This window comes from Poecilia reticulata, chromosome 9 (assembly GCF_904066995.2).
Source record: "Poecilia reticulata chromosome 9, P_reticulata-male-v2, whole genome shotgun sequence".
Lineage (NCBI taxonomy): Eukaryota > Metazoa > Chordata > Actinopteri > Cyprinodontiformes > Poeciliidae > Poecilia > Poecilia reticulata.
Window position 1 is genome coordinate 13,907,125 of NC_088838.1, and position 23,913 is coordinate 13,931,037.

General features: G+C 38.6%; 1 protein-coding gene across 16 annotated transcripts in view; it reads left to right on the forward strand.

Annotated features, from left to right (window-relative positions):
- Positions 1 to 23,913, forward strand: part of trpm3 (transient receptor potential cation channel, subfamily M, member 3) — a 172,111-nt gene that overhangs the window by 138,498 nt on the left and 9,700 nt on the right. For 3 of the 16 annotated variants that reach the window (XM_017306744.2, XM_017306739.2, XM_008418963.3), the window contains 14 exons: positions 1,589 to 1,624; positions 1,781 to 1,921; positions 5,088 to 5,117; positions 5,479 to 5,771; positions 9,426 to 9,654; positions 11,453 to 11,656; positions 14,335 to 14,475; positions 17,093 to 17,221; positions 17,822 to 18,073; positions 19,611 to 19,785; positions 20,793 to 20,921; positions 22,476 to 22,626; positions 23,299 to 23,492; positions 23,645 to 23,777. In XM_017306744.2, coding sequence (XP_017162233.2) covers positions 1,589 to 1,624; positions 1,781 to 1,921; positions 5,088 to 5,117; positions 5,479 to 5,771; positions 9,426 to 9,654; positions 11,453 to 11,656; positions 14,335 to 14,475; positions 17,093 to 17,221; positions 17,822 to 18,073; positions 19,611 to 19,785; positions 20,793 to 20,921; positions 22,476 to 22,626; positions 23,299 to 23,492; positions 23,645 to 23,777 — 2,237 coding nt within the window. Of the gene's footprint in view, positions 1 to 1,588; positions 1,625 to 1,780; positions 1,922 to 5,087; positions 5,118 to 5,478; positions 5,772 to 9,425; positions 9,655 to 11,452; positions 11,657 to 14,334; positions 14,476 to 17,092; positions 17,222 to 17,631; positions 17,726 to 17,821; positions 18,074 to 19,610; positions 19,786 to 20,792; positions 20,922 to 22,475; positions 22,627 to 23,298; positions 23,493 to 23,644; positions 23,778 to 23,913 lie in introns of those variants that run through there. The other 13 variants (XM_017306741.2, XM_008418965.3, XM_017306746.2 and 10 more) reach the window with 8 other exon arrangements.

Genomic DNA, 23,913 nt, shown 5'->3' on the forward strand with positions numbered 1-23,913 from the left:
ACTATCCTCTTTTTTTTGTCTATTAAACTCAATTTTGCTCACTGGGTACTCTATTTTAATTTAAAAAAAATCTTTATTAAAGAAGACACTCAAAGTATATTTTTAAACTTCTGCTGCTTTTTCACTGAGTTGCTATCCATGACAACAACCCATATCATGCAATGGGAGAACTGGAAGTAGACTTGATACATCATGTGCTTGATAAAAAAAAAAAAAAGTCAGAAAATGGACATTATTTTTATGTGTTTAAGATACTTTAGGGGGAAACAGAAAAAAATATCACACATTTATCATCTTCATGCTGATAAATATATACTGCCAAATATGATTTCAACTAAACACTCTGAAGGAGTCATTTTGTCTATGCTTAAAAAAACTAAAAGTTTCCTTGATAATCTGGTCAATTTAAACAGGTTAAGTGTAAAATCCAGAAATGCGTTGCTTAGCTTTCTCTTTTGCTTAGAGGTTCAGGTAACTTTCTCATTAGTGATTATTACCTAACCACATAAGTTAATTATCTTCTGAATACATACAATCACAGTAAATGTGCATTTTCTAAAGTTTTTAAAGTTTTTTCAATGTCAGATTAGACTTCTGAGACTTAAATTAAATGTAATACATTAAAAACACATTAGTCACATGCAAGTAAAAAAGCGGTGGAGGTCACTAGCAGTCATGACGCTTAAAACAATATATCAGAGTTTCTTCTCTTGGTCAAATAGATGCTCACTGAGTGATTCTGTACTGAAGATGATTTGAGGGTAATTGACTCAAACAGCTGACAAAATGTTATTGTTTAGGCTCCTTATTTGCTGTTATTCCATGAAAGTCTGCAAAAGACAACACTTGAATTAGTGTTTTTACTCCACATATTTAAGGACATTAGAAATGAAAGAGTTGAAGTGAGAAGACTTGTTGGATCTCTCAGCCCTGTTGCAGAAGCAGAGGGGCAGCGGGGCAGCGGTGGCGTCACAGTTGATTTTAAACATGTCAGACAAGCGGTGTGTCTCCAAGGAGCAGTGGGGGCCAGCGTAACAACCGCAGGGTCTCAGGTTGAGGTTGATGGCATGATGAGGAGCAAAGAGTATTGGCATAATTCACATGAATGGACTCCTGTTTCAACATTAACTCTCCCCTCAAGCTTTAATAGCCGCATATAGCTCCATGCTCCTACTGCAACTCTCTTCCAGGCTAATGAGTCGCAGTGCCCTTTCCTTTCCTACAACACAATATTTAACCTCATACAAGATCTCATTACTCTTCTGAATAAAATTACGAGAACTAAATCGGGTCTATTTTTATTGGGACTGCCCTCAGATATTGCACTATAAGTCAAATAGCTCCAAACTTTTTCCACATCTTGTGTGCCGTGAGAGTCGCATTCTGAAAAGCTTCAGGCTGAAATTGGCATTCACACCAAATCGGACCTTCAAAATGGTGGCCAAATGGAGGCAAAGTCTTGTTGAGAGAGACTCAGACGTTTCCTAAAGACTGGAAGAGAGGTCCTGCCTGAGTTTCTGTGTCCCTTATCTCCGCTGCTCTTGCTTATCGTGCGGTTTACTCACTGACATTGTGTGTTCTTTCCAAGCGAGAATATCCAGGGTTCAGTTGGATCTACTTCAAGGTGAATCCGATGATCACGTTTTCCTTTGTAGCCACAAACAATTTGACATGGATTTTGTGTTTGTGAGTGTATATGACAGTGGCTCATTTCTGCCCACTGGTTCCCCTGCCTTTGTTAATCATTTGGTGTTGGTTGTTAACACGCTCTGGTTTATAGGGAAACCTGCCGCCGGACTACCGCATCAGCCTCATCGACATCGGACTGGTCATTGAATACCTCATGGGTGGGGCGTATCGATGCAACTACACCAGGAAGAGATTCAGAACGCTATACCATAACCTCTTTGGGCCCAAAAGGGTACGTAATTGATTCTTAGCCTCATTAGCATCCGACCGGTTCATCGGCTGCAGCACGAGTGTCATTAATGGAAGTGGACCATATCAGTTTGATTAGCCTCAAGATCAGATTCTCAAGTTCAACATGCATGAAATTATATTTTATTAATTAACTTCAAAACACAGAGGGTACTCAGAAGAGAACATTTTAATTTGCTGATGCAAGTAGTTTATTAGCATGAGTGGGTACATTAAAAATATTTGAACATGAGAATGGATAGGAAAAACATGACTTATGGGTAGAGTCATGATAAAAAAAACGTTGCAGCAAAATAAATGAAAAAGTAACATTTAAACTCCACAAAATAAAATTTTTAAAATTTTTTTAGATTATTTGTCCCACTTAAAGAAAAATTTAAATACATTTAACCGCTGAATAAGAGATACTATGAATTAGAAATGTTTATATTAAATTATATTTTATTTTAAATAGCAACATGTTATGTACTATTATCCTATTATACACTAATAGGATAACCTACAATGATACTTACTTAAAAGAAAGAGAAAAAATGATTGAAATGTTTTCTTCCTTTTAGTAAAACCAACAGTGCAGCAAGTTCATTTCTTAATTTTTTTAAGTTAAGCAGTCAAGCAGTACTGAGAAATTGTATGTTTCTTATTCTTCTACTAATTTACAGGAGTACGGAGGAATATGGGCACCTGTACTTTAAATCTGTGCATGCCGGCTCATTGTAAACGTAGGCACTCTAAATGATAAGATATTTGCTCGACAGGAGAATTTGAGATGCATATCTCCCTTTGGTGAATTAGATGGGTGAAAAAAGCCCTCTGTGATTTTGAGAGTGGAAAAATCACACAGGGTGCTTTTGTAAACCAGAGCCACAGTCCACAAAAGAAAAATAAATGGTTATTATACACTTGAAGCCATAAATCAGCCATTCATAGCAATGTCTCTTTATCAAGTACTATCATAAATCGGAGAAAATAAGCACTTTATCGCGGCTCTCACAGAAACATAATCTCTACAGCCAAGTGGAGGAAGGGATCATTAAAATCACACTCACGTTTAGGGCTTGCCTGTTTTACGTCACACACGCACACACACGCACACACACACACACACCCCCACACACACACACACACGCATACACGCTGCCTGTTACATGGTGTTCTGTTTCTCATTCTGCCTCAACAGTTTCATTATTGCCTCAGGTGTAGTTCAAACAGGACTATGCTCAGGTGTGTCTCAAACTGTTTATTTATTGTTTAACGGTGGACTCAAATGAGTATGTATTTTTGAGCGTATTCAGTTCAGTTTATATTGAGTGCTGGAGAAAACTGAGCAAATGCGGGCAATTCTTTAAGACAGCAAATGAAAAGATGAAGGTAACTTTGAAAGAACAGAAAAATGTACAGCTGCTTTTATACAACAAAACGACATTTACATTATGCACATATCACAGCATATGGGATGACCTCTTGGTTTATGCCTTATTGAAAAACAAGTCATTTCTGTATAAATGGGAAAAGTGAGACGCAACTGGAGAAGCTGTCCATTGACAGATGCTTGACATTGCAATAGATTTGTTAGACACAAACTGCCTTTTACATACATGGCTGCACACTTGAAGGTTCAGCATTGCAAACAGCATATGCACTTCTCCACAGAGACAGGAGTGATTCACCATCAGACAGCTGAGTGAGCAGATGTACATTAAGAAAACTGTACATGCCTGAACCCGTGACCTCCACAGTGAGTGGGATACAGTTGTTCTGTCACTCCTTCTGCCCACATGGTCTGAGTCTGCCTCTCCCTGTAGCAGGGAAACATCAGTGTGAATAAATAATGTACACAGTTGATATGAGTGATTAGCCTTGCTGTACAGTGAACACTTCTCTTCCAGGGGGACAGAAACGCTCCACTAAGTGAATTTCCTAAAGAGGTTCGACATAATGTGAATATTTCTTGCTGTGCCCCTCAGCCACTTCGATGGCAGAGAACAACAGTGAGCCCAGCTGGGTCATTTTGACACTACAGTCCTTTTCAGGAAATAAAAAACAAAAAACACATTCAAATCACAAAATTCTGTAAAATTTATATGGATTTTACGTGATAGGTTCAACCGAAAGAAATGCGTAATTGTTAAAAAATATGAAAAGTTTTGTATAATTTTCAAAATTCTCTACTACGTGAATAGTGTGACTTACATTTGTATTTAACACACGTGAGTCAGTTGTTTGGAGGAGGACATTGGAACGAATTACATACAAGTAGACACTGAAATAGTTTCCTTTAAAAAAAAAAACTTAAACTCTTTCTCACTCTGGACGGAGAGCAAGAAAGAAGATTAAGCTCTAAACATTATCTGGGGAAATTCTAACATTCCCATAGTTTTAGTTTTAGTAAAGTCTCCAGGGTGATGTGCACTGATAGGATTCAAATTACCATTTTCTAGCCTTTTATTAATAATGTATTTCTTCTTAACGCTCTCCTGTAACAGTCAGATTTGAGGACTGCATCTGTTGAAATCCAGAGCCTTAATACCTATTTTGTCATGCCATTTTGTAATCCCACCATTTGCTGACCCAAAACATGAATGGAGTACTTTAGATGTTTTTTTTTTCTTTGTCACTGTACTGTAAGTTTCAGAGGCTTGGTTTCTACCACGTCATGCTACAAGATGGAAATAGTAAGGTGGTTACAGAGACGCAGATACCATGGGAGCAAAGAAGCAGGACAAGAACTAAAGATAATAGAGAGAGTCAGTTCTAGTTTCACTGCGGTTTGCTGGATGAACTGAATGTGCCACCACACAAGTACATGTAAAGTAACAACAAAGCTTCCAAATAGATATTGCAATTCCCAAATGAAACATGAGCTATTTTTACCGACGAGATGGTAGCTCATGAATGCATAATTCATACATGTCCTGCTTTTTGACAGATACTCTGTACTGTAAAGGCACTTTGCTGTAAAGCATGTAAAACAGGACGGTATTTCCTCAAATATATAATAGTATGAACCCAAAATGCAATCTCTTGGTATGGGTTTAGACAATTCTTAAGCTGAAGCCCATTTAAATTTGTAAGTTGTGTCTTATTGAATTGCACTGAAAATACAATCAGCAGGATTTAATCTGAATGTGCTTTTGTCACTATTGCAGCCCAAGGCACTGAAGCTGCTGGGGATGGAGGTGAGTACTGATCTTTGAAGGTTGTAATCCACTCATTTTCCTTTACTGTTTTTCTCACGCCACCCTCAAATGCTACTTGTAAAATGTGCCAAATGCTATTTCGCAAAATAGTTAAATAGCTCAATGTGAGTTTTGTGCTCCACAAGCTTTTAAAGGAAAAACTTAGCTTACTGTGAAAATTATTCAATGGAAATCTGTATAGGAACATCTGGGAGAGCTGTAATATTTTGGCCAAAAAAATCTACTAGATTTTTTTTAGTTTACAGTCTTCTAAAAACCTTAATGAAAAAAAAACACTCAGCCACTTTAGACTTAATGTAAGAGAAAGTATAAAATAATACTCTTGACTTCTTTCTATTAGGATGACATGCCAATCCGGAGAGGCCGGCAGAAGACGACACGTAAGCGAGAGGAAGAGGTGGACATCGATTTGGATGACCCCGAGATAAACCACTTCCCCTTCCCCTTCCACGAGCTCATGGTGTGGGCTGTGCTCATGAAGCGCCAGAAGATGGCGCTGTTCTTTTGGCAGCATGGCGAGGAAGCTATGGCCAAGGCCCTGGTTGCATGTAAGCTGTGCAAGGCTATGGCACACGAAGCGTCTGAGAACGACATGGTGGACGACATCTCCCAAGAACTCAACCACAACTCCAGGTGGGTGACATGAATTTGAAAGAACTTGCAGGGATTGAGTTGGGGATTTGGTAGAGAATTCACACACTGACACAGATGGATGGACGCAGGGCCGTGCAGAGACCACTATAGGGGCAGGTGCTCAACAAGAAAAAGGGCACATCTAACCACGTTCTAGGACAGAATATTAACAAAGCCTATCAGCTTTCAGAGTTTAATAAACAATGATAAATTACAAAATTGTGAGATATACAATCAAAGCTAAGGAAAATCTCTATATAGAGCTAACAGCTATGCCTATTTAAGATATTTTATTAGTAATTTCTTTCTGCAGGTCTATTTTGTTGTAGGAAAGTATTGCAATATTCAAACCCACAATTTAGCAAGATATGTAAATCAGAGCTAGACCAGCAGACATATTTTGTCTTTACAGAAATACAGTAATAAAAATATAAACAAGGGCACAATGCAACCTTTTAGTGGACTGTAATCTATAAACAAAGAGCTGCCTGTTTGCTACACTTGCAGTGGAGATGAAGATGGTCCATTCAGGAAAGCAGAGCTGCATCAAACTTTAATGTGGAACTGCAGGAAAAAAAAACAAAAGCAAAAATGTAATTGTTAATGCATGTCACCATGAGAAAAGCCTTCTGAGTTTTGCTTAAAAAACCTGTTTTAACATTAAAATGACACATTTTTGTCTCATGAAGTGAAAAAATTATTTGCAAAACAAACTTATTTGCGCTTGTCATGAATCTTTTCTTGATATTCTAAGTTTTTGTTTGTGACTCAAAGTTTTGCTTGTGATCCTCACATGACGTCGTGGGCAGGGCCCAAAATCACAACAAAATATTTCTGATGTGTGCAAAAAAAAGTTTATATTTGGCAAATAACTTTTTAAGTTATTTGTAAAAAAAAAAAGTTAATTTTTTTTTAAAAAAGTAAAAAAAAAAAAAAAAACGTTTTGTATTTAAAAAAGAAATCATTACAATTCCAAAAGTTTTGATTACAATTTTATTTTACTTAACTGAGGCAAATTTTATTTTTTTTCATTGAATAATTGGGAAACATTTTTAACTGCATACTCTGCAAACCAGACCCTAAACTTACTTAAAGTCTGGATTGAGTTTTTTCCCCTTCATTAATGACAAACTTTTATTGCATACATTATATCTATCATGGTAATTCAGGGTGAGTTATTTTTAATTCTAAATGAATATCTTTGTTGGACTTTTATTTAAGTGTTATTCTCCTTCAAGATACATTTACCTAAGGCTGGAATAAATGCAATGTACATTGTGCAACAAAGGAAATTAGAAGATCAGACATATATCCATTATGCTGTTGATCGGTTTTTGACGGGCGATGTGCCCTTATTGCATAAGCGATACTGAAGAATGACTGATATCATTAACGATACAGGGAAGAAGCTTTTTGCTATCTAGCTTTGCAAGCAAAGTCGTTAGCTAGCATTTAGCTAACAGCACAACAACAGCCTAATGTCTGTATGATAAAAATACTGAATCGATAGATAAGAACAGTTTTTCCTCACCTGGTTGTCTCCTCCTGCTCAGTAGTTCTTCAGAGAAAGGCAGACGCAGAGGCCTGTCTGTTGTATTTCATTACCTCTCTGCTTAAACCACGACTCCGAGCTGAAGCAGAAACGATACTTCAACGTTTCCGTCATCTAACAAGTAGCAAGTCTACTCAACTTTATTCACCAAAAACGTTTTTTTTATAATTCACCAAAAACTGTTCTGTAATCTGGAACGTTCGCTACGTTGAGCTCCAGTTAGCGGCCTTATCTCACTGCGCGAGAGGCAACTGCGTCATTTCTCACGGGCAAAAGGTCAAAGGTAACAAGGTGACTGGTGGGCTTATTATGTTGTACAAAAATAAATAAATAAATAAATTATTTTAGTACATGTTATTATGTGTCAGAAGAGGGCTTAGAAAATAATAATACCAAAACTAAAAACTAAAAAATTGTCCAAAAGGGCACTTGGGGACAAGGAGCAAAAGGGGCAGGTGCTCAAGCATCCCCAGCCCCCCCCCTGTCCACGTGCCTGGATGGACGCATACTGAAATGAACCTTCTCTACTGAACCGCACCCATTTTAGATCCCTATTGGATGTGACATGTACACGCATTTTGCTATTGAAAGAAATACACTCAAAGTAAAGTAATGTAAGTGATGATAAGAACTATGGATATATCATAAATCAAGGAAAATGTTTAAGTTGCTAACACAGCCCAGCCTCACATTAGCTAACTCCACTGACTGCACTTACTGTTTGGTTTGGAAGCTTATCATTTTAATCTCCCATGTGTTATTCACATATTTCGGAGTGTTTTTGAAGGCCTTTGTGTGTGTGTGAGTTTGCACAGACTCAGGGGATGATCTTTTTTTACAGTGCATTTGAAAACGTGCCTTTTTTTCTTTTTTCTGCACCGCTTCCTCGCTTCTCAAGATGTTCCACACAACCTGTTTAAAGAATGCTGCGGTATTCACCTGTTACTTACGATCACATCATGTGAGTTGTTTGGAAAGTATATTCAAAGAAGGAAATCCCTCGTCTGTTTATGCAACATAGCTGAACTGTGTTACATGTGCGTCTGTGACATTGGGAGTAATAGTTTGGCAAAGCCTTAAATTGGCAGCAATGTGAGTGTTTTAGAACGTGAACATCTTTGTGCTCGTGTAAATAAACAGAAGTATTAAGGCACGTTTTTCTTTTTTAATAATATTTGCTTTTGTTTATGTATTGTGCAGAATAGCAAGCTTTAAAGTTGCCATATCATTTATTGCTAAGCACATAATAGAAAATACAGTGAAATAAAGCGGGAGGGAGCTGAGGGAGAGCAGTTAAACTTGATTTGAAAGTCAAGGAGAATCGCTCACTTTTTGGAGTGGAGGGGTTCGGACAGGCTGTTCCAGAGCCTCAGGGCTGCCCCTCTACAGACTTCATTGCCTCTGTTTTTGTAAACCAGTTTTTGGGATTTCTACATGTAGCTGACTTGTCAATCTGAGAGTCCTGACCGGATTAGCCCATCAGTGCAATATTACGAGGGACCAGAGAGATTTTAAAACAAGCAACGCTTTAATATCACTCCTGTTGGGCACCAAAAGCCATAGAAGACGTACGGGTGATGTTTGGTCATGTATCCGCTTACCGATAAGAAGATGGTTTTCTATTTAAAGTAATGTGTACTGTACAGTAGAAACTAGAAGTTTACATACAACGAAAAAGACTCGCACCTTTGATAACTACTAACCGCTTGTGTGTTTCGGGTTATTGTCCATTTGCCCAACAGCTTTAACTTCCCGGCGGCTGATGACCTCAGATATTGCTTCAGTCTACAGGACATGACTCAAATAATGAAGATCTTTGTCCCTGTGTCCATTTGAAAACTGTTATCTGTTTTTTACGTTTCTTTTGTAAAAATTGCTTCCTCCTCACTGACGGGGCTTTCTGCCCATGTTGATTCAAGACACATTTCACAGTTAATAATGACCTTGTCTTACCACCTTCAGCCAGCATCTTCACAAGGTCTTTGGCTTTTCATGTCTAATGTAATGTCTGTGATGTCAGCGTGTTACTTAACGGGTTTAATTTTGATATTCCAACAAAGTAAATCTTTTTGTCTTTTTACGTTTTCCACGACGTTCCACAGAGAGTTTGGCCAGCTCGCTGTGGAGCTCCTAGACCAGTCCTATAAACAGGACGAGCAGATGGCAATGAAGCTCCTGACATATGAGCTGAAAAACTGGAGCAACGCCACCTGCCTGCAGCTGGCGGTAGCAGCTAAACATCGAGATTTCATCGCCCATACCTGCAGTCAGATGCTGCTGACCGACATGTGGATGGGGCGTCTCCGCATGCGCAAGAATTCAGGCCTGAAGGTAGGATGACGGGTGCAGATATTTAGATTACCCTGATGCATCACTTGTGACCTTCACAGCATTTAATAATTGGCATAGGCTGCAAATGTGGAGCATCTACAGTTTGTACATTTCTCTCGGAGAAAGATTAGACGTTTACCTAAACAATATTAGTTTAAATTAATGACAAGTGTAACATATTACATAAAAATTCAATTCAATTCCACAATTATGATGTGGTGATTATGCAGTATACTATGCAAAAAAGAAGGGGTGACAGCTACTAGGAAAAAAAAAAGAATCATCTGGTTTTGCTTCCAAGTACAGAAAATGAAGCAAACATTTCTCCTTTTACAAATGCTTCACGTTTCTTCATCCTGCAGTTTACTTTTGACTGGTGTTTTTTGTTCTCAGACACTCTTGTGGTTTAATATATATCACGAGTGACTATAGGAATGTTTAAATTGCATGTTATTAATTTGGTAGAACAGATTTAAATTTGTGGACAGGCTCAGGCAAAAGAAAGATGCTAATCACTTGATAACAGTTAAACAGAGATATTGGGGTTGTGACCAGTCTGAGTACTCTTGTCATTTCTTAATTTGCGTAAGTCTCTTAAGTCAGAGGGTATGAATGACTTGACCTTAATTAAAAAAAAAAAAAAAGTTCAATACAACTTGCATGGATTCTGATATGCTGAATTAAGAGCAAATTTTTCGTCAAACAGCGTCGGCTGAATTTTGAGTGATCTTTGCTTGTCTGGGTTCTCCAGATGTTTGATGTTAGAGCAACTGCTCAGACCAGAAAGGCCACATCTATTTATAATGAAGGCTTGCCTCAGGATTTTCTGAAGTGTGGCTTTACGCTCCTTTACATGGTAAATGAAGTGTGGGACAATGGAACGGACTGGTGTGCTGGCCTTTTTTTTTTGTTGGAGAGCAGGACAGATTTGCAGTTCAGTAAATATTTGTTGCCGTTTGCTGGAGGAAGTGAGAGAGTGCACTGCCGAGACAAACTCACCCTAGCAGAAAGACAAAGGGGGACACCACAAGTGCAACAAACAAGATTTTATGGCCCTGGGAGTTTACGATAAAATAACAACGTCAAAACAATAAGTCCGCATATGGTTTAGCTGTATTAGATGCAGGGGCAGCCGTCCTCAACACTCTTGTTCTCAAATTACTCCCCAAAACAACTGCGACTTGCAACAAGTAGTGCAAATCTTTATTTACGCTTGAATAAGTTGGACAGGTTTGGTCTTCACCTTTGACCCTTTGATGGGACAACAGAAAAAAAGAATCCCTTTTTGTGAAGAGTTCCTGATAAATGTTTCACTGGTACCAGCCCATATTCCTTTAACTAATGCTACATTGTTGATCTATTGCGTTGACACCGCAGTCATTGAATTTCCGATTGTGACAAACTATGGGAAATTATCATAAATGTTTGCAGGTGTATGCAGCTGCTAACAGCTAAGAGCACACTTGATTATGGTGTTATCCATCTTGCTCTCCTTCCCACAGTGACCGACTGTAAGCCCTTCTTTCCAAGACTCTGCTGCTCTGATTTTGAGAGCAGCACATTTGTACCACTTCTATCTGATGCAGGTGTTGCTCTCATTGACCCGTATAACAGTAGCCATGCTTTCTCTATGAAATAAGGGTTTTGTAATCGTCACATTGAATTCCAATAGACTGCAATAAAATAAGGTGACATAGCACTTGACAAAATACTGGTACACACCATACATTCAGCATGTTGCTGTTGTCAAATCCAGCACTTTATCATCTCATTTCCTTTCATTTTGCCTGTCAATCAGGTGATCTTAGGCCTGCTTCTCCCGCCGTCCATCCTGAGTCTAGAGTTCAAAAACAAGGATGAGATGTCCTACATGCCGCAGGATCAGGACACGTACCTGCAGGAGAAGGAAGAGGAGGAGCCAGAGAAACCGGTCAAGGAAAAAGAGGAGGAGGACATGGAGTTCACAGTAAGATCTTACTGTGAGACGCAGTACAACTCTGTGGTGAGAGAACCCACCTCAGCCCCGCATCTCAGAAATTATACACAAAATCAAACAAGACAACACACACACACACACACACTTTATTTGGGTCCAGAACCGATCACGGTCCGTATTCTGTGTGCCTTTTATAAATATCTCTTGTGGATGCAGGTTTTAGTTTTGTTCCGATTGTCCACAATGAGAAATGAGCAAACATGTGCACACAGCGCTTCCCACACACTTACTCGTTTCTCTATTCTGGCCAGCTGGACAGTTCCAGTCAAAACTGGCCTTTCCTGTTTCTCGTTGTCTTAGCAAAGACTTGGTGTGGAGTTGTAGCGTCTCAGTCTGTCGCCGACTGTGGGTTCCCTCGTGTGTGTTCCTCGCTCTCTCTCCTCCTTTTCCTCTCTTTCTTTCTTGTTCTCTTCCAAACTCCTCCTTTGCTTTTCTATTTTTTTCTCACTGTTATCCTGTAAATCCTCCTTGTCTCTCTTGCTCTTTCTCTCTTTACCCTCTCTTTTCCCTCCAAACGTAGGTCTGATTGAGGTACAGTACTGAATGCCAGCCGATTGCTGCCCCCCACTCTCTCCCATCAGTGATGGTTTGCTGCAGCGCACCTCTCAGCATGTCAGCTGCTGAGCATGGGAGGCCCAGGCTTTTGCATTATATAACTGTATCTGCTGGATGCTGCAGGGCTTTAATCATGCAGAGTCTGAGTGCATTCTCCCAGCTCACAGTGGAAGAGTTGGTCCATCTGCATAGACATGGATGTACAGCAGGAATAGGATCCGTTCTGTTTCAGTTCGTCTGGTGATGATTCCCTGATCCAGTTTGTTTTCTTCCAAGCGAAGACTTGGGATTAGAAAAGTCGTTTCAATCCCCCAAACTGGATCAAGTCATTATCTCAAGAAGTGACTCAACTGAAATCGTACGTCTTCGGCGCCACTGTACATACTTTCCATCTGCATACAGCTTAAGCCAGCCAGCAAGCCAGCGCAAACGCTTACAAAACTGGGCTTGTAACACTTACTTGAAGGCCCCGAGGCACTCTGGTATAAAACAAAACAAATAACAAAAAAAACAAAAAATAAAACATGTTTCTAATGCCAGAGAATGCATTGTTATGATCCATTTGTTGTTGCCCTGGCTTCTGACTGCTCAAACACACCGTCAGATTCTTATGAATCGCAGACAGATTCATACACCAACTGCTTCACCACAGAGGGAGATTGTATTGCTGTATCCTCAGATGTTTTAGATGAGCTACTCTGTAATGAGTTTCAGTGCTTGCGTGACATCTTGAATGAGTACAGAGCATGTTGATTGCAGTAAAGGCATGGTGTAACTTTCACACGGGCACCTATATCTGTTCCTGCCAAAATTTCAGCGAGTGTGTGCCTGGGATAAAACGACATTTCACACATTTGGAAGATGAACACGTCCCCGTGTGCTTACATGTAGACACATTTTCTTTGATGTCAGGCTGATTTAAAAAATAAAATAAATGTTTAGCACTAGCTTACCATGTTAAAACCTGGGTCAGCCCTCAAACATACAGTGTTAGTCAGAAGTTTTCATACACTCAAAATTGTCATGGACGTCATAGTAAGTTTTGAGTCACATTTTAACCATTTTCTCTCCAGGACATAAAGATTATTTAGCAAAACATACAATACACAGCTGTACATAAATGTAAATAAATATAGGCTGCTTTATTAACTCAGAAGCTTTTGTCCAGGTTTTAACCATCTGATGACAGGAAATAATCTCAGATGTTCAGGAAACCTCAGGAGCGGTTTCCTGTTGACGGCTAAATGACAATTGTTTCTCTGCAACCACTGAATGGACTCTTAAGCAAATATTAAAATATTAAGGGTGTGTCTGTTTACATTTTAGTATATTTTTACCCTTTGTGGATTAATAAAAAAAATCTGCATTGACCACAAACTTGTTGAGTTACCATCCAAAAGCATATTAATAAATTAGAAGGAGGTTTAAATGATCATGACATTCGTGTCCTTAAGACGTGCATGTAAACGTCTGACTGACCCTGTATATTTTAGTTCCTTTTAAACGTACAATACAATTCTGTGGATAAGCTCCCTCGGAGAAATGGTGTTGCTTTTACATTAAGACCATGACCCATTAAAAAAAAAACAATGGGCTCCGAACCCTCTCTCATGGATTTAAAAACTGTGTCACAGATTGATTTGAGATATCTATGTCTTATCTTTTTCCTCCTCTCACTCTGTCCTCTTCCTGTCTCTATCTCGTTGTCTGTCTCCTGCCTCGTAATTGTTGTCTGAGACACAATCCATGAGTGTCTGTGTCCTCGTCATACCGTGTTACAGTATCAGCCTTCACTCGAACTCCACCTCACACAGACATTTCACATTTTTGGAATGACGGCATTGCCTGCGCTTGCTTCTTTGATTACATTATTTAAAAAAAAAAAAAAAAGCTGCTGTTGCTCATGATATAACCCTCTTCTCCACTTTTTTTTTCTTTTACCTTACCCTTCCCTTTTCCCACCTCCTCCCCTTCCAATACTCGTCGTCCTCTCTTCTCCTCATTCTGCATCTCCTCTGCGTTTCCATCCGCCACACTCCCTTCCTTCCCACACTCTTCTTTCCTGAAATCCTCACACCTTTCCCTCCCCCGCCCCTCACTCGCTCCGTGTGGGCTTCACGCTCACCCAGGCGATGCTGGGTAAGGTAACCACAGAGACATCCAGAAAGAAGGATGTTGAGGAGGTTCAGAGCCGCCACCGCCTTATCCCCATGGGACGCAAGATATACGAGTTCTACAACGCTCCAATTGTCAAGTTCTGGTTTCATACGGTCAGTGTCGGCTTCAGCAACGCCTCCCACATTCGGCTGCGGAAATTGTTTCTGCTGACTATGCAGCCGCAGTTTTTTTTTGGCCATTAATGTCTACTTTCACGCACAGCCTCTGTTATCATTAGGCTCCGGCTCCACAGTGTCGTTACTGAGGTGCTAAAGTTAAGTGAGAAGTGGGAGACTCCTGAAAGCGGCAGGCTGAGAACAGAAAAAGAGAAGGAGGGAGGAAAATGAGATTACTTACTGTGAAACTGCTAATTCAACAGCAGAAATACATGTTTAAACCTAATGTAATGTTCTGACGTAATGCTTCCGGTAACTCGTGCATAAAGTCGACATTTTATTTATCTTTAGATAGTAACGGCAACAACATGAGCAGCATCCATCAAGATTTTTCTCCTTTTGTTGCCTTTGAATTTGGTGTGCAACGTCTGTTTGGTGTCGTTTCTGCCTGCGAGGAAGCGAATAATAGTTCATACGAGCTGGTCGTTGGTTTCCCCACACTTGAATGCCTTCAATTTGCTCCTTCAATTGAAACATCTCATTAGGGCCAGCAGAGGTTTTTACTATTTATTCGTGCGAACAAAATATTTCAACTCTACTTTTTTTCTTATTTTTTTCCTTCACTCTTGCCCTTCACCAACCTCCCCTTTCTATAATTGATGTTAAATCTGCAGTATGTAACTTGATTCTTAGTCTAGTTAGCGTGGCCTCTGATAGGAGCGGATAAACGTTTTCCTGTCATTGTAAGTCGTTTCTCCGCCTTCAGCACAGTTGCAGCAAACTGGAAATCTTTAGCTTGTGCACGCTGTGTGGGGAAGGATATGAGCAGTGCATACACGAGCATGATTGCCAGTGCGGAGACACTCCTCCTGACTCTGATTCAGAGCTTCTGACTGGGAGCTGCGTGTTTCTTTAGATGGACCACAGGGAGGAGGCAGGGGAGCTTGATTTTTGTATCATTTGAGATTTTCTGACTTAACGTTATACTGTCAGGACATGGTGACAGTTTTAATAAGTATGTAAAATCAAAACACGTCTTTATAAAAGTTATCTACTGCAACTTCAAAGAGAAACATTGCACAGTATGTCTGATGTATTGTGCTTATGGAGCAGATTGTTGGTTGGTTCTCAGAATTTGATCCTCAACTTATTATGCAATTTATATTCTTACTTGTCACCAGCTGTGGAGCGCTGCCATGGTTTTATAAATCGGGCTCAACGTTTTTCATGCATGTGGGATTTAATGAGAAAAGTCTCTGACACCCAATATTACAATCTCTTCACTGACTTGCACCATTGCTATGCTTGACTTGCAGCTAATGAATGAGCTGCTCCTATTTCCATTATTATTATTGCTTTAATTTGCTTTCTAAATATGTGAAAGGTTTTGCTGTTCATTGGAACTTAAACACTGCTGAATGTGTTTTGATATAGAAAAGTGTAAGACGCTGATTAAAAATAAATACAGCCTTCAACACACAAATAAAAATGCGCACAAATATTATACAGATATATTTTGTGTCGTTATTTCTGAGAAGTATCACCTTGACAGCTAAAGGTCAATGACAGTTTTTCAGCCTATTTAACTTTTTATCTTATAAACCAATTTAGGAAGTCTTTATTGCTAATAACGCATTTAGGAAAATTCAGGAAATTCACATTGCTACAGTAACAACACCTTTTGTATTAGCCCAACTTTACATTTAGAGGAAAATGAGCTGATTTACTGCTATGTCTAGAATTGCTTAATCATGTTCTGTAGCGATACAAAATCATTAGAATTCTGTTGAGATTGATAATTATATTAGGACTCTAAAGGTCAGCAGAATTTTACTCTTATTTTAAAGCAAATGCAGTATGATTAGGGAGTTCACATTTTAAGCGGTCTTGAACAATTAATAGTAGCAACTAGCACTATTAATATACATAGCACTACATCAGTCATGTACATGTGCATTTCCTATGACAGACAGAATTTAGTATAAAAACAGAACAACCATGTTCTGAAATAAATTCATTTTGCTGTGACATTTATTTCCAAACTGTGGCCATTTGTATAAACAGGCAACACATCACTGTAGAAAAATAGCTTCCTTTGTAGAAAACTTTTACTTGTTTTAGGGTTCCTCTAACACCCCACTGAACCTGGAAATTGCCTACTTGGTCTTTTTCGCACAGTGACGACTTCCATTCAGAGGAGTCTTGTTGTCAACATGAACAGTTATGACTTATGTATGTTTGTTCCCTGACTGGAAAAAGAAAAGTTCTGATGTTTATCTTTCAATCTGAAGGAGATATTTAATCTTAAAACTGGACAGTCTCAGTGCATCTCTAGTTTTGTCTCCCTCAGAATAGCCATTAGGTCAGCCTCTGTGATCACTTTATCAGGGAGTTATTCCTTTTAAGTAGCATATTAATTGTTTTTAACCCTGAACTATCCCTTTTAAAGTAACAGTGCTGCCCCTTCTTCTTATCTTTTTCAATAAATGCAATGCGGTTGTATTTTGGATTTCATGTGTTCTGCTTACATCTAGATGAAAAGCCCCAAAAACAGGCATGTCACCAAAATGTGACGCCGCTCATTATTTTTCTTCTTCATGTGTTTTTTATGCAGATGGCATATGTGGGGTACCTGATGTTGTTTAACTACATTGTCCTGGTCAAGATGGATCTGTGGCCTTCTCCTCAGGAGTGGATTGTCATTGCTTACATTTTCACCAATGGCATTGAAAAGATGAGAGAGGTAATAGATCATGATTGTGACACAATACATTGAGATATACAGGATAAGCAACGTGCAACTCACAAAGCACTTACACTTTTAATTAGCTTCAACAGTGGCAGAAAGGAGGTTCAAGGGTTATGTCTGTTTCATGAAATAGTTCATAACACATAAGAAAATCAGTGATGGATCTGTAAAAGGGAGACTAAAAAAAAGCACATCAAAGCAAAGCAAAAGGGGAGCAGGATGATGATGAAGATGAAAGCAAGAACCAGAAATGACACAAAACACGAGTAAACAGAAAAAAACACATTGTGGCCATATAATAAGTTCTGCCCCACTCTGTGCCTTTTTTTTTTTAAAGTAAGTGTATGAAATGTATAAATCATTGTGTCACATCATTTTCAGCTACACTGTATGTGCTTCCTCAGATGTCAAATTCTCTGATTGGTGAGCCCATACTGCCCTCTTATGGTGATCATGATGGAATGCATTTCTACTCTCCTATTTCTGTCACTTTTTCAGGTCATTTATTTTCACCATTCTGCTTCTCAGCTTCAGTGTTTATGAATCCGACTCATTACCGGTGCTAAGCGACCGTATGTCCGTGCCGTTTTCTAGATCCTGATGTCAGAGCCGGGGAAGTTGCTGCAGAAGGTAAAGGTGTGGCTGCAAGAGTACTGGAACATCACTGACCTCATGGCCATCCTCATCTTCTCCGTCGGTATGGTCCTGCGCCTCCAGGAGCCACCGCTCATGAGCTATGGGCGGGTCATCTACTGCGTCAACATCATCTACTGGTACATCCGGCTGCTCGACATCTTTGGAGTCAACAAGTACCTGGGGCCCTACGTGATGATGATTGGCAAGATGGTGAGAGGAGACGGGGGGGCGGAGTTTACTTCCTTTGCCTCCTGTCTTTATCGTTATTTTCTCCTCGTAATAAATTCTTCCTTGACATCTGTTTAGTCATGATCGCAAGTATATAATCTCTGAACCAGTTCAAAGAGAACCCCCGAGACTCTTAACTTGTTTGTTTGATCTCAACAAGTTCAAGATCAGAGCCTCAGATTTACGCACACGGATCTAAATCAGTAACTATCTGACGCTAGACTGCTTCTGACGCAAGCTGTGTACCGGTGAACTTAAAGTCTTTGATATGATAATTAGCTGGTAGGTAGAAAAGGAGATTTGGATTTGCATTAAATGATCCTGTCAAGGCATTGGTTAATGGGCTCCTTCAGCTTCATAAGCTGGTTTCCTGTCAGAGTAAGTGAGGAGATTAAATTATACTTACAGCAAAAGGTTAAAAAAATGTGTTTCTCTAAAGAAAACCAGTATTATATTTTTGTTTTTAAAAATGTTTTACATAACGATGTTCATTTCATACACAGAGAAAAAAAATCATTTCTTTTTAAGCGGTTCAAGTGTGAAATTGTTAAATAACTGTCATCTAATTGATTTTACAAATATGATCAGGTATATACATGAGACATCTTAAATCAAACTTTTACTGAAGCTCATATTCTGCTTTAAATGTGTGAAATACATATTTTTATAAAACCCAACCTTTAATTTGGACATATTTACATATTTAGAGGGGGAAAAAATGCTTTTTCACATCAGACAGTTCAATTTAAATAAAACAGCTGGAAATGTGGTTGACAAGGTTGCATGGAGATCCAAAGGAAATCCAATTTGATCTTGTTCAAATTGTGAGTAAAAAGTGGTGCGAAGTAGAAATATTTCCACTCCTCACCGGTAGAGAAATGCAACAAAGACTGGCATCTTACTGTCTTCGAGGCTCCATAGCTCTCACCTACAAACAGTAACAACATAAACATGGGGACTTTTCTAAATACTGCTGGGACTGTAATCGTAAGTGCTTTGCACTAAGATTAGGCTTTCTGTCAACATGCAGTCAAGGTGAGTCAGGGACTTAAAAAATGTGTATATGGGCCTGTTTTTTCTTCCATAGGCACTGGACTCCTGGAAATACTCAAACATATCTTCCTCAGCTCATTGTCCCTTAAGAGGAAATATGTTTGCAGGAATAAGTCTCATGCTGCCAAAAATAGTTGTGCAAAATGGACAAAATGATGACAGGGTACCCAGAAGGTGTTGCACTTGTAATTTTGCTAAAAACATTAATTCTCAATGTGGGATTTTAAATAAATGCACACAGAAGAAAAGATATGCTTCTTAAGATGAGAATTCAATGAAGATATAATATTTGTATTAAGACATTTTTATCCTTTACATTGTTTTACCAATATGAAAATAGCTCAGAATCTGTGTGTTTTCAATACATTAGATATGTTAATATTAATTGACATGATTTAAGCATGAAGAAGTAGAAAATCCAGCCATGTCTTGACCGTTCCCCTTCCTCTCTCCCTCCCTCTGTCAGATGATCGACATGATGTATTTTGTCATCATCATGTTGGTAGTGCTCATGAGTTTTGGGGTGGCACGTCAGGCCATCCTCAATCCTAACGAAGACCCGTCCTGGATGTTGGCCAGAAACATCTTCTTCATGCCTTACTGGATGATCTATGGGGAGGTCTTTGCCGACCAGATTGACCGTAAGTTTTGGGCGTCAGCTAGTGGAAAAAAATTCCTTTTGAATTTGGAGAAAGATAATTCCTGACTTCCTGAGCAAAGAAGATAAACCTTGACTAAATCTGACATACTGTATAGCTCAAGGATTGTGCTTTTAAATATATAAATATATACATATGAGACAAAGTAGTGTATTACAAACATTTTCCATCTTCTTGAACTTTTTCACATTTTATCAAGACAAAGCCACAAACTTGAAACGTGAAGGAGAAATGTTGCGTGAATCACATTTTTCATACAGTATAGGAAGGTTAAAGTCTAATTGTGTGTAATTTAATGTAAAATGCCTGTGAAAGTATCAGAGGTTTGTTAGAGAACATCAGAAAAGCAACATGAGACCAAAGAACATAGCAGAGATGTAAGAGTGAAGAAATTTGAAGCAGTTAGGTAATAAAATATTACCTCAAGTCTTAAACACACTTTTCAGTCCATACCTGAAGATAGAAATAGTAACAATTTCCATCTTCGATTTACCTGTAAGCCATTGTCGTCAAAAAGTTTTGCTCTCTGCGTAGTAAATCCATTTAATTCAGGTTTTCTTTATGAAACAAGCACTTAAAATAAAATCTAATATAAATATTTAATTGTTTCACATGCACCTATATGGATTGACCTATAACTTGCCAATAAAAAATACTGAAGTTTGCTGCTATAATGTTACAAAATGTGGAAAAAGTTCAAGGGAAGTGCTAATATTTGCAAGGTGCAGTAAATAGGACAAATCCCATCATTATTGTAGGAGTAATTCTAGACAAGTTGATTTCACAGTTTATCAGAACTTTTTTTTGGTCTCTGAATTCTTTTGTAACATTCTGACTTAAGGGTCATTTTGGAAGCGTATTTCAGGAAGAGTGTCTGTGTGCTGTTCTGTTGTCTATTTGTATAGTACTGTATATAAAGGTGTGTACGGAATGTGAGGAGTGGCCCAAAGAGAAGAGATCTGAAATAATGTTTCCATTCTTTGTTTCAGATATGCATAGTAAGAAGGTACAGCAAAGGCTGAATGAAAAACTCTGGCTGGTCGAAAATTACTTACGAACGCACGGAACCTGGCGTAGTAATGGTCCATCCCACATTGCCCAGACCACTCAAAATTCCAGTAAATCTATACATATAGACCTCAGTTTAACCACATTTACCTATCCCACCTTTCCTTCGTCATCCTCGCGTTACCACCATGTCATGCAAAGTCCCACCACTAGAGGGCACTTGAGAAAAAAAAAGTATGCATGTGTTTTCTTGCTGTAAGGCTAAAGTTGCCACTGTGACGGTATCTCAGGTCAGCTACTAAACTACTACTTTGACCAACCAGTCCAGGAAAAACTGATTCTGATTCAAATATTTGAAGAGAAGAGCTAGTAGCTTGACCTAAGGCTATACCCTGTAAGCAACTTTACTCCCACTAGTTTTGGCAATGGTCGCTCAGAGGGCAGCAGAACGTTCCAGATGTTTTTACCTGTCTCAGGTCTTTGCTTTTGGTCAGCTGCCGCATCAAGAGAAACCATCAAATACTTGATATTTCCTTGATGCCTCTTTCCTCGATTTTTGTTGGTTATTTCTAAATTTCTTTAAATTTGGAGAACTGACCATGATTATACCACATTCCACACTGATCATATTACTTCAACAACAGCTCAGCTTCTCAACGGAGCAGTAGCGCCACTGCTGAAATATTTCACCGACTAAACCCAACATTTTGTGTGACTGACCTCCAAACCTTACTAAAAGCATTACATTACATTTGAATGAAGCGCACATCCATGTCAGGACATAGTTATTATTCACCCTTCATCATCTGTAATCTGTTTTTTCACGTGGTTCAGTTGTCAGAGTTTTTGTGTCCAAAATTTGTTGACGCTAAAAAAAAAAAAAAAAGGAAAAAAAAAGAAAGAAATTACTTCAGTTCTCTGTCTTTGGGCTACATTGTGTGAAGAAATTGAGCACCGAGAAATGACGAGCATGACCACACTGAATCTCCAAGGCAAACAAACCAAGGACAAATGCTGAATGTTCCCTAGATCAGCCACAGCAACTGAACCATCATGGATGGAAAAACATACATTGTTTCCAAAATACATGTCAGATAGATCTCAGAGCAATCAACCATTGTGGAATGAAGTTATGGCTCTCACATGTGGCAATATATTTTAAACGTACGTTTAAATATATTGAAAACAAAAACGGGGACAACACATGATAAATGTGTTGTTCTGTGGATTTTTTATTTTTTTATTTTGTCTATTTCCATTTCCGTACATGAGCCCTTGCCATTATGATATTTGCTCTTTCCAATTCCTTTCTCAATAAAAGAAGCATGAAAATAAAGTATGCTTCTTGTTTGTTTGCAGAGTATCTGTATGTACTTTGTTTGATACTTTAGACCTGCTTGTCTTAAATTTTGCTGTTTCCACTCATTAGAGTGTAATATATGCTAGGGCATTATTTTCTTTAATATGCATCTTAACGTTTGATTTCATTTTTATTTTTGGTTTAATTTATGCGTCTGCATGTATTTTTATTTATTTATTTTATCAAACATGCATCCAAGATATCCATGAAAAGATGGATCAATAAAAGTCTATATATATATATGTTTTTTATTTATTTGCCTTGTATCAAAATGTGTGTTTGTTCATTTTGTGACACTGTGCAGCTCCCTGCGGCCAGAACATAACCACAGAGGACGGGGTGGTGGTGACCCTGCCGCCATGTAAGACTGGTGCTTGGATTGTACCTGCGATCATGGCTTGCTACCTGCTGGTGGCCAACATACTGCTTGTCAACCTACTCATAGCAGTGTTTAAGTATGTAAACCTTTGATTTTTACTACTGTACCATGTAAAAGTATTTAAATCCGTATAAGCTGTTTGCACACAATGAGAAAAAGTATAATTGGAGAAGTCATTTTTGAGTTTTTTTTTAAACCAGGGAGACTTTATTGTACTGGTGCACTGTACAACCTAAATACAATTATGAAAGTAGGAGCTCAAACATCTTTAACTTAATCTAAAATCAAAAACAATTGGGTTTTCAGCAGAACTATGTCTGATTCTGTAATAATCTTGCTAATGCCTCAACTTAGAACATGAAATGTTGTGGGTGGTGCTGGAAAACTCACTGTAGAGGTGAGGAAACCTTAAATATCTTCCAAGAACTACGTCTAAAACGTGTTGTAGACTTCTAGCAATTATGCTCTGCATATATTTTGACCTTTAAAATCTTAAATCAAGTCACAGATAAGTAAAGACATGTCAATTCTTGAATCAAAATATTGTATGTGTGTTTTATAGGCATTCCATCCTTAAAAAAAATAAAGCCCAGACTGTTATGTCACCCAAACTGTAAATGGTCAAGTTTATGCTGGTTTATGTGCTGGTCAACATTAAATGCAGCATCTTTGATGACTGGATTCACTTTATTGTCACATCTGTAAACCAGTCGCAGCTAATCTTATGTTTGTGTTTCATTATTCGCAGCAACACATTTTTTGAGGTAAAGTCCATCTCAAACCAGGTGTGGAAGTTCCAACGCTACCAGCTAATCATGACATTCCACGAGCGGCCGGTCCTTCCTCCACCCCTCATCATCTTCAGCCACATAACAATGGTCCTAAAGCATCTATGCTGCCGCTGGCGCAAGCATGACGATGACGAGAGGGACTATGGATTGAGTGAGTGGAAGATGATGAACTTGTTTTTTCATCATTTATACGACTATATTTATAGTTTTACCAAGGCAGAATAAGTGCCTGTTGGTGTTTTGGTACTAGTATGAAATTTACATTGTTCCCTTTTTTTGTTGTTGTTTGTTTTTATTTCACAGAGCTATTCATCACTGAGGATGAGCTGAAGAAAGTTCATGACTTTGAGGAACAATGCATAGAAGAGTACTTCAGAGAGAAAGACGACAGATTCCACTCATCAAATGACGAACGGATCAGAGTCACGTCTGAAAGGTCAGGCAAGAACGCACAGAAATAATCTACTGTGCTTCGCAGAAATATTTGCTACTATTGAACTTTCTTACAACGTGTTACATTGCAGCCACAAAATGTAATGTGTTTACTTTGGATTTTATCTGATAGACCGTCA